Below are 13,006 nucleotides of genomic sequence, written 5' to 3'. Positions count from 1 at the left end.
TCAATTTTTCGCTTTGAGCTCTGGCACCTCTACAAATCCCTACTTCCCTCTGTGAAGGGCCTTTCTTTTACTTTATGCAACTTTTATTTTTGAATTTGAGTCTCCATCTTCTCTTATAAAAGCACCAACTAGGAGGCAATATGATCGTACTTGAGTATTGGGTGTAGTTAATATGCGAGTGTGTTTCATGAATGGATCAATAGTTGAGCATGATGGGCTACGGATAACTTATTTTAGCGTCGATATTTTGAAAGACATGGTTGCTTGTTGATATGCTTGAGTATTTAAATTATCATGTCAAAACTAGACTATTGCTTTGAATCACATAAAAGTCCAAATGTCCATGCTATAAAGAAAATATTATGATATGACATGATAGGCAGCATTCCACATCAAAAATTATGTTTTTATCACTTACCTACTCGAGGACGAGTAGGAGTTAAGCTTGGGGATGTTGATACATCTCCAACGTATCTATAATTTTTTATTGTTCCATGCTGTTATATTATCAATCTTGGATGTTTTATAACCATTTTATAGTCATTTTATATCATTTTTTGGTACTAACCTATTGACATAGTGCCAAGTGCCAGTTGTTGTTTTCTGCATGTTTTTTACATCGCAGGAAATCAATACCAAACGGAGTCCAAATGCAACGAAACTTCACAGAGATTTTTTTTTACCAGAAGACACCTAATGGGCCCTGGTTGCACCTGGGAGTGCTCCGAGGAGAACACAACCCACCAGGGCGCGCCAGGAGGCCCAGGCGTGCCCTGGTGGGTTGTGCCCACCTCGGGTGCCCCCCGGACCGCCTCTTTGCTCTATAAATACCCCAATATTCCCAAAACCGTAGGAGAGTCAACGAAATATTGATACAGCCGCCGCAGAGTCCAGAACCACCAGATCCAATCTAGACACCATCTCGGATGGGGTTCACCACCTCCATTGGTGCCACTCCGATGATGCGTGAGTAGTTCTTTGTAGACCTTCGGGTCCGTAGTTAGTAGCTAGATGGCTTCCTCTCTCTCGCTGAATTCTCAATACAATGGTCTCTTTGAGATCCATATGATGTAACTCTTTTGCGGTGTGTTTGTTGGGATCGATGAACTTTGAGTTTATGATCAGATCTATCTTTTTATATCCATGAAAGTATTTGAGTTTCTTTGATCTCTTTTATGCATGACCTCTTATAGCCTCGTATTTCTTCTCCGATATGTGGGTTTCGTTAGGCCAACTTGATCTACTTATCTTGCAATGGGAAGAGGTGCTTTGTAGTGGGTTCGATCTTACGGTGCTTGATCCCAGTGACAGAAGGGGAACCGACACGTATGTATCGTTGCTACTAAGGATAAAACGATGGGGTCTATCTCTACATAGATAGATCTTGTCTACATCATGTCATCGTTCTTATTGCATTACTCCGTTTCTCCATGAACTTAATACACTAGATGCATGCTGGATAGTGGTCGATGTGTGGAGTAATAGTAGTATATGCAGGCAGGAGTCGGTCTACTAATCTTGGACGTGATGCCTATGTAATGATCATTGCCTGGATATCGTCATGATTATTTCAAGTTCTATCAATTGCCCAACAGTAATTTGTTTACCCACCGTTTGCTATTTTTCTCGAGGGAAACCACTAGTGAAACCTACGGCCCCGGGGTCTCTTTCTCACATATTTGCCTTTGCGATCTACTTTTCTTTTGCATTTATTTTCAGATCTATTAAACCAAAAATACAAAAATACCTTGCTGCGTATTATTTCTATTTATTTTATTTGGCGTTCGATCTATCAATCTACTACAAATTTATCTCACGTCCGTTTGCCAACTTGAGGCGCCGTACCCGAAAGGGATTGACAACCCCTTTAACACGTCGGGTTGCGAGGATTTGTTATCTGCGTGCAGGGGTTGTTTATGTTGTGTTGCTTGGTTCTCCTACTGGTTCGATAACCTTGGTTTCATATCTGAGGGAAATACCTACTGCCGCTGTGCTGCATCATCCCTTCCTCTTTGGGGAAATACCGACGTAGCTTCAAGCGACATCATTGACCTTTTCTATCTTTGCCAATAAATGAGGAGCTACAAAAGGATTTAGTTTTTTCGTGTCAGAACTGATTACTCCTTTTTTCCTTTTTAAAGAGTGGCATTCTATGTCCAATATAATAATGATCAATGGAAAAAAGATAAAAAAATCCTTTAGCTGGATAAGGGGCGGACGTAGCCAAGTGGATCAAGGCAGTGGATTGTGAATCCACCATGCGCGGGTTCAATTCCCGCCGTTCGCCCATCGCATTATTGCAAATTCCAAAAATGCAATTTTCCATATTCCTAGTTACGTATTTACTTACGGCGGCGAAGAATAAAACTATCGCTATATTTTTTTCCTTTTCCTAGTTCTTCTTCCAAGCGCAAGATAACCCCAAGGGGTTGTGGGTTTTTTTTCTACCAATGGGAGCTTTCCCTTCACCGCTACCATCGGGGTGGTCCACAGGGTTCATAACTACCCCTCTTACTACGGGGCGTTTACCTAGCCAACACTTAGATCCGGCTCTACCCAAACTTTTTTGGTTCACCCCAACATTACCCACTTGTCCGACTGTTGCCAAGCAGTTTTGGGATACTAAACGGACCTCCCTAGATGGTAATCTTAAAGTGGTCGATTTACCCTCTTTTGCAATGAGTTTCGCTACAACACCTGCTGCTCTAGCTAATTGCCCACCCCTTCCACGTGTGATTTCTATGTTATGCATGGCCGTGCCTAAGGGCATATTGATTGAAGTAGATTCTTCTTTTCTCTCAAAAAACCCTTCCCAAACTGTACAAGCTTCTTCCAAAGCATACGGCTTTCTAGATGTATATGGCGATCTCTAGACAGATGGATCTTATATGAATCATATGATGAAGTACCACATGAGTGGATATATAGGAAAGGAATCCAAATCTGCCGAATCGCTCATGTTATGATCTTCTACATCCTAGGTCTCTGCGTTCCGTCATCTGGCTTATGTTCTTCATGTAGCATCCAGATCGAATGACTCTACGAAATTACATCGATACTTCCACATATTATGGGTAACGTAGGAGACATCCCTATTTTCCCTGGGGGTCTTAATTACCACTGCTTAGCTTTCAATTTGCCTCTGACCATCAAATTAAATGTGAATAACCCGTCCTCCTCTCTTTGAAACAAGGGGCGCTTCCGGTTCTGTGTGTGCTTCAAACAATTTTATCTTCTCCATATTACAAAATCTCTAGAGCCAATAATTTTCTATGAGGAACTACTGAACTCAATCACTTGCTGCCGTTACTCAACAGTTTTTTGTTGAGGTCTATCCCGTAGAGGTAGTCAAATTGGATCAGTGATCGTTCTAGGTTTCATCATAAACCTAATTGGTTACTTCCAATTACGTAAATCAATAGTTCAAACCGCACTCAAAGGTAGGGCATTTCCCATTGATATAGGAACTTTTGTACCAGAAACAATAGTATCTCCAATTATAGCCCCTCTGGGATGTAAAATATATCTATTCTCACCATCCCCATAGTGTATGAGACAAATGTATGCATTTCGATTAGGGTTGTATTCTATGGTTACAATTCTACCAGATATGTCTTTTTGATTTCGTCGAAAATCTATTTTACGGTATAGGCGCTTATGACCTCCCCCTCTATGCCTTGCGGTAATGATTCCTTTGGAATTACGACCTTTACCACAACGGTGTCGTCCATGGATCAAATTATTTCGTGGATTGGATTTCACTTGCCTGTCTACGGTTTCCTTGCGTGTGCTCGGGATAGGTGTTTTGTATAAATGTTTCGCCGTATTATTAAATATTCTCCTTTAGTTTTTTCTCTATCTAGAAGTGGAATAGAATAACATGGTTGAAGGATAATGATCATACGTCTGTAATGCATTGTATGGCCCAGAATAGGTCCTATTCTTCTACCTTTTCCAGGTAGTCAATGGCTATTCATAGCTACCACCTTAACACCAAGAAGAGTTCGACCCAATGCTTTATTTCTGTCTTAGTGAATCCCGATTCGACATTAAAAGTATATCAATAAACGATGTTTTTTTGTAAATACTGCGTATTTGATTCCATCCATAAATCGACTTTCCCTCCTATGCTCTGAGTTCCAGTATTGATAAGAATTCGAGTTCTTACTGTTCTTATGTTATGGTATGAATATACCATACCAATTCGCTATGTATGGATGATGGATGAGATTCCATGGATAGAGAGCCAGTTCCAATAGACTTATGGAATGTTCCCGTTCGTGTGCATCCAGCAGGAATTGAACCCACAAATTTACCAATTATGGGTTGGGCGCTTTAACCATTCAGCCATGGATGCTTAACAGGGATCATCGTACATCATAAATAACCAATTTTCATATAGAAAGACATATCATATGAAAATGGAATCGAAATATTCCGAGATGGCAAATATTTGGAGATGACTATGAAAATACCTCTCTGGATCCTCGAATTGAAAGAGAGATTGAGAGGGATCAAGAATCCTAATTCTCGCTATTTGGAATGGATCCAATTCTATTGAGTCTGACTCATAGTGAGCATTTCTCTTTAGCAAAGAATGACCTTGGTTATCAAAGGATTGAACAACCGGGATCCATTTACTTATGATACCTAGTTGGCATTGGTAACAAGGATCTAATGAATTATGAGTTTAATAGATCCTCTTTAGCAGAAAGACGTATATTCCTTGCTCATTATCAGATAATCACTTATTCCCAAACCTCGTGTGGGACTAATCATTTTAATTTACCATCTCATGGAAAACCCTTTTCGTTCCGCTTAGCCCTATCAGGTATTTTAGTGATAGGTTCTGTAGGAACTGGACGATCCTATTTGGTAAAATACCTAACGAAAAATTACGATTTTCCTTTCATTAAGTTACGAGGGCTTCTTATTCCACAAGAACGAAAGCTATGAATTTGTATGGATTTCAAGGCATATGCCCATGGTCATGGCCACATCCATGGCATGGTTCATAATAACATGTCCAAATTTGGCACACCCATTGGTGCTACCATGGCGGACAATGTTTGCATAGCAATAACATATTTTATGGAATAAAAATTTATTTTTCCATTTTTTTCAAGTGCTAGAAATGTATTTTTCTATGAAGTAAGTGCCAGAAATAAGTTATAAAATTGTGCCATTTTTCATCCAAACTAGACCACATTGGATGCACACTGCCCAAGTTTCATGAATAATCTAGTTTTATTTCTATATTTCATACATTTACTGAATTTCTAGAGATTTATCAAAACTTGGTCAAATATGAACTACAGGTGTCATGTATCTTAGTCTTGAAAATGGAAAGAAAAAAAATCATGTTTAGCTTGTGAATTTGTGGTGTAGGCACTAGGCACAACCAAAGTTGGAATTCCCAACCATCTGCTAGGATTCGTCAACCCTGCAAGTTTGGCCATATTTAAAAAAACAAAGACAATGAAAAAAGCCTCAAAAGATGAAATCCTTGTGCATGGAGCCCTTTTGTGTGAACTACTTACTAGGAAAATTCATAGACTTGCAATAAAACAAGTTCAAAAAAACTTCACAAAATGGCATATCTACCATGAACTTGTATGGATTTCAAGGCACCCATGGTCATGGCCACATCCATGGCATAGTTCATAATAACATGTACAAATATGGCACACTCGTGGGTGTTACCATGGTGGACAATTAACTTTTGCATAGCAATTATATATTTTTGGAATAAAAACCTATTTTCCATTTTTCAGATGTTAGAAATGTCTTTTTTTGTGAAGTTGGTGCCTGAAATAAGTTATAAAATTGGGTCTTGACATTTTTCATCCAAAGTAGACCACATTGGATGCACACTGGCCAGGTTTCATGGATTATCTAGTTTTATTTCTACATTTCATCCATTTCCTGAATTTCTAGAGATTTATCAGAACTTGGTCAGATTTGAACTATATGTATCATGTATCTTGGTCCTGAAAACTAGAAAAAAAAATGATGTTTAGCTTTTGAATTGGTGGTGTAAGCACTGGGCACAACAAAAGTTGAAATTCCCAACCATCTTCTAGGATTGGTCAACCTTGTAAGTTTGACCACATTTTGGAAAAAAAAGTAAAGAAAATGAAAAATGCCTCAAAAATGAAATCCATGTGCATGGAGCCCTTTTGTGTGAACTAGTTACTAGGAAAAATCGTAGGCTTGCAATAAAACAAGTTTGAAATTTTTTTCAAAAAATGGCCTATCTACTATTTACTTGTATGGATTTCAAGGCATATGCCCATGGTCATGGCCACATTAATGGCATAATTCATAATAACATGTCCAAATTTGGCCCACCCATGGGTGTTATCATGGTGGACAATGTTTGCATAGCAAATATATATTTTTGGAATAAAAACTTACTTTTCCATTTTTCAAGTGCTCGAAATGACTTTTTTGTGAAGTGCCTGAAATAAGTTATAAAATTGGGTCTTGCCATTTTTCATTCTAATTAGACCACATTGGATGCACACTTCCCAATTTCATGAATTATCTTGTTTTATTTCTATATGTCATCCATTTACTGAATTTCTAGAGATTTATGATAACTTGGTCAAATTTGAACTCAAGGTGTCATGTATCTTGGTCCTGAAAATTGGAAAAAAATCATGTTTACCTTTTGAATTGGTGGTGTAGGCACTAGGCACAACCAAAGTTGAAATTCCCAACCATCTGCCAGGATTTGTCAACATTGCACGTTTGACCATATTTTGAAAAAAAAAGAAAAATGAAATCTTTGTGCATGGAGCCCTTTTGTGTGAACTAGTTACTGGTAAAAAATCATAGACTTGCAGTGAAAAAACTTTGAAAAAAAACTTCAAAAAATGGCCTATCTGCTATGAACTTGTATGGATTTTAAGGCATATGCCCATGGTCATGGCCACATCCATGGCATAGTTCATATTTACATGTACAAATTTGGCACACCCATGGGTGCTACCACGGCGGACAATGTTTGCATGGCAATTATATTTTTTTGGAATAGAAACTTATTTTTCCATTTTCAAGTGCTAGAAATGACTTGTTCTGTGAAGTAAGTGCCAGAAATAAGTTATGAAATTGGGTCTAGCCATTTTTCATCCAAACTAGACCACATTGGATGCACACTACCCAAGTTTCAGGAATTATCTAGTTTTATTTCTATATTTCATCCATTTGAGATTTATCAGAACTTGGTCAGATTTGAATTACAAGTGTTACGTATCTTAGTCCTGAAAAATGGAAAAAAATCATGTTTAGCTTGTGAATTGGTGGTGTAGGCACTGGGCATAACCAAAGTTGAAATTCCCAACCATCTGCTAGGATTCGTCAACCTTTCAAGTTTGACCACATTTTGAAAAAAAATCAAAGAAAATGAAAAGGCCTCAAAAAATGAAATCCTTGTGCATGGTTCCCTTTTGTGTGAACTAGTTACTGGGAAAAATCATAGACTTGCAATAAAACAAGTTTGAAAAAAAACCTTCACAAAATGGCCTATCTACAATGAAGGTATGGTTTTTCTGTAAAAACCAAAAATAAGCAGAAAACAACAATCGGTACTAAGCACTGGATTAATATGTTAGTCCATAGAAACAATATAAAAGTGCACCAAAACTATTTAGAACTTATTTAAATATAACATGAATACTTCATAAATTATTGATCTGTTGGAGACGTGTTTCAGGGCCAACTTAGTTTCCCACAATAAGCAGATAACACATTCGTTTACATATCATGAGAATAATTCTATAGCTGGCCGAATGAGCTCTACTAAGGCCTCCTTTGGTTTGTAGGAATTTCATAGGATAGGATTTTCAAAGGAAAAAAATTCCAATGGAGCCCTTTGGTTTGTAGGAATGGATTCCTATTCCTATGTAGGATAGGGTCCAATCCTTCACATTTCAAAGGAAAAAAACATTAGCCTAGACTCAATGGAAAAACTCCTATCCTATGCATCAAATGACATCTCTTTCTTCATCGGAATTAAGATGCATGTCATCTCACTTCCTATGAAATTCTTATTCCTACAATATTCCTATCCTATGAACCAAAGGAGGCCTAAATGGTTTCTTTGATTCGCATGATTCTAAAAACATATGAATAGAAAAACATAGGATTTTTTTGGCGGATGGAAAAACATAGGATTATAATGTAATGCACATTTGAATCCTGCAAGATTCTCATTTATTTTACTGTATCATAGAAAAAAATTGAAGAATTATTTCCAAAAGGTTGGAGTGGATGCTAAAGTTACTATGAAATGTGGTGCAAAAGAATCCTTAATTAGGAAAAATGCCTGCATGATTCAATCATATGAATCAAACAAACAATTTAGGGAAAAAATCCTACGGATTATATTCCTCCAAAATTCCTTTGAATTAAAGGGCCCATTAGGTTTTTTGCGGGAAACAAGCCATTAGTTTTGAGTTATAAAGCTATTCTAAAACGAATATTGTCGATGTTTTTGTTGATTTTACGCAACCTCTTCACGAGTGATCCTAGGCGGCAACTTGATACTACTCGATTAAGAGGCTAAGGGTCTTTCCCACTTTTCTAAAAAGGTGGCAATGCATGATATGTATGAAATCTGATATGCTTGCTTGAATACTACTCCTTCGTTTTAATAAGTAAGGTTTCGATGGCTCTTTGCCAGCTCATCAGCACCGTAGAGGAGGTCGGGAAATCTCTTTTGGAGTGCTGGATCTGGTTGTTTCTATTGTTATGCAGGTGATCGTCGAAGGTGTCTTTAGACGGAGTAGATGCCGCCGCTTCGTATCTCGTACTGTAGTTCCTTTCATGACTTACGACTTTCGACCAGCTTCGGCATCCACAGGAAGGCTTGTGAGGTTATGTCTCCCTAGGTTTATCTGGTCGTATCTAGGTTGTTCATCCCACCCTCTTCGTTGTCGCCTTCTTCAGGGTGACAATCTATTTTCCAGACCGTTGTCGTCGGTATCTTCTAACTATAACTGGACTTCTCGGCCGCTGCATCAACAAAGTTTTCTTGGCTCCGATGGTGTTTCAGTGGTTCGGAGGTGGCATCGAGCTTCCCTCACGATGCGCCAATAGCGAGTCTGAGAGGAGTTTCCCCAATGGCCGGTGTGTAATTTATTAATTTTGTCCAGATGCAGTTGTAAGGGTTGGTCAACTTTAATATATGTTCTTCAGAAACACTAAAAATCTTGACGTCAAACTTTTAGGCATGGCAAATCTAACGTTTTTATGGCAATGCATATTGGCGTGATTATGACAAATTTAGTCTAAAAGCACGGCAATTTTCAGACAAAAAATGAACTGAGACGAGCTTGTCATGCTCGCCAACTAAATTTTCCATCATCGGGGAACATAATTTGCCATAAAAAATGTTCGATTTGTCATGGTTAAAAATCTAACGTCAGATTTGCAGTGGAATCCGTGATCTTTGTTATTTTCTCATAAAAATATAATCCAGATATCAGTGTAAAAAACTAGGAGTAGTATATATTTTAAAACCATTGCATTATTAGATGTTCTTTATAACGGCATAGTAGGTAATGTAATTCCCGCAAAAAAAAGTAATGTTATTCCCAAAAAAAATAGATAATGTTATCGCAAGTTTGGCCAGTGCAGGTGAGCCCGCTGACCGTCCGTCCCACAGAAACTCGCAAGAACCGAGGGCAAAAACAGGAAAAAAATAACTTCGGTCCCCACATCGCCGCGCACCGCCTGCCTAACGCACCGTGTCGACCGCTCCACCACACGTAGGACGAAGGGAGCCGGAGAAGCCCAGACAGCCTCCTTGCCGCCAGCGAGCCGCCGTGCAATGCCGCAATAGGAATCACGAATGTCCCGAAGGTGCCACCCTCCGTCTGCGTCGCGGTATAATCCAATCGAATCCATCCGTTTGTGGGACTTGGGAATTCCGTTATTCTTCAGATCAGGTGAGCTTAATAGCCTAGCCCCTGAACTGTGATCCGGTTCTTGGTTTCGCTCGATCTGATTGGAATCTGCGAGCAATTTTGCTTTCTTTATTTTGTCGCCTCAATTCTAGGAGTTTGACGCTCCTGTTGGGCAATCCGATTGGACAATGTTGGAGTTACACTTGTAGCAAATCTTGCAGAGGACACCCCATTTTGTGCGAGCTTTGGCCATGCTGTTGAATGTCCCAATTTTACCGTTTCAGATCTCAGAGTTTGCCCTGGTAGACATATGGGATCCCTAGATAATATATCTCTGCGTTCTTCTCATGGAAATGTAGATTGGATTTTCGATTCGTCACAAAGAAATAGGGGGTGTAAAAATGCCCCCTTCATTCCCCGAAGATTTGTCATGTGTGTGTCATACACTTGCACATGTATTCTAATCTGTTTATTTTGTTTCGCAGGTAGGATTTGTCAGGCTGGTGACGACTGAAGGTGATTCACTTGAGCTCGTGTTGGAAGAGGCAATTGTCTAGTGACAAAGTCACCACTGCGTCGTCCCAGGTTCATTTGCTCGGTTCTGATGAGAGTGGTGGGTTGCAGACTGGTTTCATTCGACTCCTCCGTGTTCCGATATCCGAAGCGTGATGAAGAGAGGGACTCTGTCTTCTCTAACATTCCTCTTTGAGTCTGAACCAGTCTGTCGATAGACCATCATAAAAATTCAGGCTTTGTGCTTATATAATGGAAGAGAGGAGTGTTTTGACCCAGCGTTATGAAATCGGGAGGCAATTAGGACAAGGCACCTTTGCAAAGGTATACTATGCTCGCAATCTAGCAAATGGTCAGTCTGTTGCCATAAAAATACTCGATAAGGACAAGATCTTGAAGGTTGGTCTCGTGGATCAGATAAAGAGGGAGATCTCGATAATGAGAATTGTAAGGCATCCGAATGTTCTGCAGCTTTTTGAGGTAATGGCTACCAGGAGCAAGATTTACTTCGTTCTGGAGTACGCTAAAGGCGGTGAGCTTTTCAACAAATTAGCCAAGGGGAAGCTTACTGAGGAGGGGGCAAGGACATATTTTCACCAGTTGATCTCTGCTATAGATTATTGCCACAGTAGAGGTGTTTACCATCGTGACTTGAAGCCTGAAAACCTACTAGTGGATGAGTATGGGACCCTTAGGGTCTCTGATTTTGGTTTAAGTGCGCTAACCAAGTCAAAGTGGCGAGATGGTCTGCTCCACACCGCATGTGGAACTCCGGCTTATGTTGCTCCGGAAGTGCTCAGCAGGAAAGGCTACAACGGTGCAAAGGCAGATGTATGGTCTTGTGGAGTGATTCTGTTTGTTCTTGTTGCCGGTTATCTTCCTTTCCATGAAAGAAACCTTATGGAGTTGTATAGAAAGATTGCTAAGGCTGAGTACAGATGCCCTCGTTATTTTTCCACTGAGCTGAAGGAGCTCCTTAGTGGGATCCTTGATCCAGATCCTAATACTAGAATGTCCATCGCAAGGATAAAGAGAAGTCCTTGGTATAGGAAGCCGGTTGAGAGAACACCACTGAGAAAAGACAAGACTTATGCGAGTGAAGCTGCTGCGTCTGGCCTTGCACGTCGCAACAGTTCCGATGGACCGGCGAGCATGAATGCATTTAATATCATTTCCCTCACTCCTGGGTTCGATCTATCTGGTTTGTTCGATGAAAGATATAGCCAAAGGGAGGCCCGGTTTGCTTCCAATGAGCCGCCAGCAGCTGTATTTGTGAAGCTGGAGGAACTTGCCCAACGCATGAAGCTTAAAGTTACAAAGAAAGACAATGGAGCGATGAAATTGGCCGCACCGAGGGAAGGAAAGAAGGGTACTCTTGAGTTTGAAGCAGAAATCTATGAGCTCACGTCGTCTTTTCTCTTAGTCGAGTTGAAGAAGACCAATGGTGACACTATGGAGTACCAGAAACTGTTGAAAGAAGACATTAGGCCATCACTCAAGGACATTGTTTGGTCATGGCATGGCGATGTTCAGCAGCAGGCACAGCTACCTCAGGATCCACAGTGGCCACCACAGCAGCAGGCACAGCAACCTCAGGATCGACAGTGGCCGCCGCCGCTCCCACCACAGCGGTTAGAACATTTAGCTGCAAATGCCCCACTGCCACAATAATCTAACTGAAATCGCTATCGAACACACACATATTTCATGGTGAGACCCACAACCATATTTGCCTCTTAGATTAGTAAATGTGCTTGCAGTTCTCACCTAGATGTCTACCATTGTTGGGAACGAAGGCTTGGTTTTTCCCCATTTCTGTAAAATTGTTTTTGAATATACAGAAATGGTGCCTCTTCAGATTGTTATCGCTGCAGAAAACAGTGATTTGTAATTTTGGGGTATAATGATGGTTGCATTTAAGTTCTGTAGGATTCTCCTATTGGGTTGTTTTATTATTTGAGAAATACATCTCCTTCTGATAATATATGACTGTTGCGATTTGTGAACTGATACTTAAGAAACTATCAGCGCTTGTTAGCATGCTCTGTGGCAACCAGGAGGAAACAGTAAGATGTTGGCCTTTGACTCATGCCCTACCAATTTTCATCAACCATTAACCAGCCAAACAAAATTGGCTAGAGGAAATAAAATGGCAAGGCTTGTTGAAAGGGAAGAACCCGAAACAAAAAAGACGAGGAAGAAAACGCTTCTCCCTCCCTCCCCGAGGCGCTCCCGAGGGCGCCCCCAGGAGGAAACCCTAGCGTCGCCTCCCCGTCCCCCTCCCTCGCCGCCGCCGGGGGCGTCGCCGGCCTAAGGCCGCGTGGCGTTGGCGACGGCGGGGCGGCTCCCTCCGATGCGCAGCTGGTGGCATCGCGGGGCGCCTCCCCTCTTCTTGGTGGCGTCGGGTTGGCCCTGCTCCGGCCCTTTCCCTCATACCGGCGTCCTGTGGCCGCCGGCGCCGCCTCCTCCCCTCCCTCCAGCGCGTCTAGGGGCTCCGGTACCCAGGGGTCGGCTGGCGGCGGATCTGGCCTCCTGCTCTGTCCTGGATGGTGGTGGTTGGCGGGGGCAACGGATCTGGGCAT

General features: G+C 40.9%; 1 protein-coding gene and 1 non-coding gene across 3 annotated transcripts; both read left to right on the top strand.

Moving 5' to 3' along the window:
• Positions 1-2,213: 2,213 nt before the first annotated feature.
• TRNAH-GUG (transfer RNA histidin (anticodon GUG)) lies at positions 2,214-2,287 on the top strand. The gene has a single exon. It is a non-coding gene; the product is annotated as a tRNA-His (tRNA).
• Positions 2,288-9,664: 7,377 nt separating this feature from the next.
• On the top strand, positions 9,665-12,436 carry LOC123182366 (CBL-interacting protein kinase 28). Of its 2 annotated transcripts, XM_044594908.1 has the most exons (3): positions 10,163-10,213; positions 10,397-10,427; positions 10,684-12,436. In XM_044594908.1, the coding sequence occupies exons 1-3, from the start codon at positions 10,163-10,165 to the stop codon at positions 12,093-12,095; spliced, it is 1,494 nt and encodes a 497-aa protein (XP_044450843.1). In that variant the 3' UTR covers positions 12,096-12,436. The 2 variants fall into 2 exon arrangements, with proteins under 2 accessions (XP_044450842.1, XP_044450843.1); XM_044594907.1 differs by lacking the exon at positions 10,163-10,213 and adding an exon at positions 9,665-9,953 and having other exon boundaries at positions 10,397-12,436.
• The last annotated feature ends 570 nt before the right edge of the window (positions 12,437-13,006 follow it).

The sequence above is a fragment of the Triticum aestivum genome, chromosome 1D, assembly GCF_018294505.1.
Source record: "Triticum aestivum cultivar Chinese Spring chromosome 1D, IWGSC CS RefSeq v2.1, whole genome shotgun sequence".
Lineage (NCBI taxonomy): Eukaryota > Viridiplantae > Streptophyta > Magnoliopsida > Poales > Poaceae > Triticum > Triticum aestivum.
Note: the sequence above shows the minus strand (reverse complement) of the source record. Positions and strands in the feature narration are given on the sequence as shown.

Coding starts and splice junctions, on each gene's coding strand:
- LOC123182366 (XM_044594908.1), top strand. CDS start 10,163: ATGCTGTTGAATGTCCCAATTTTACCGTTTCAGATCTCAGAGTTTGCC. Junction 10,214..10,396: donor AGATCTCAGAGTTTGCCCTG/GTAGACATATGG, acceptor TTTGTTTCGCAG/GTAGGATTTGTCAGGCTGGT. Junction 10,428..10,683: donor CAGGCTGGTGACGACTGAAG/GTGATTCACTTG, acceptor ATATAATGGAAG/AGAGGAGTGTTTTGACCCAG.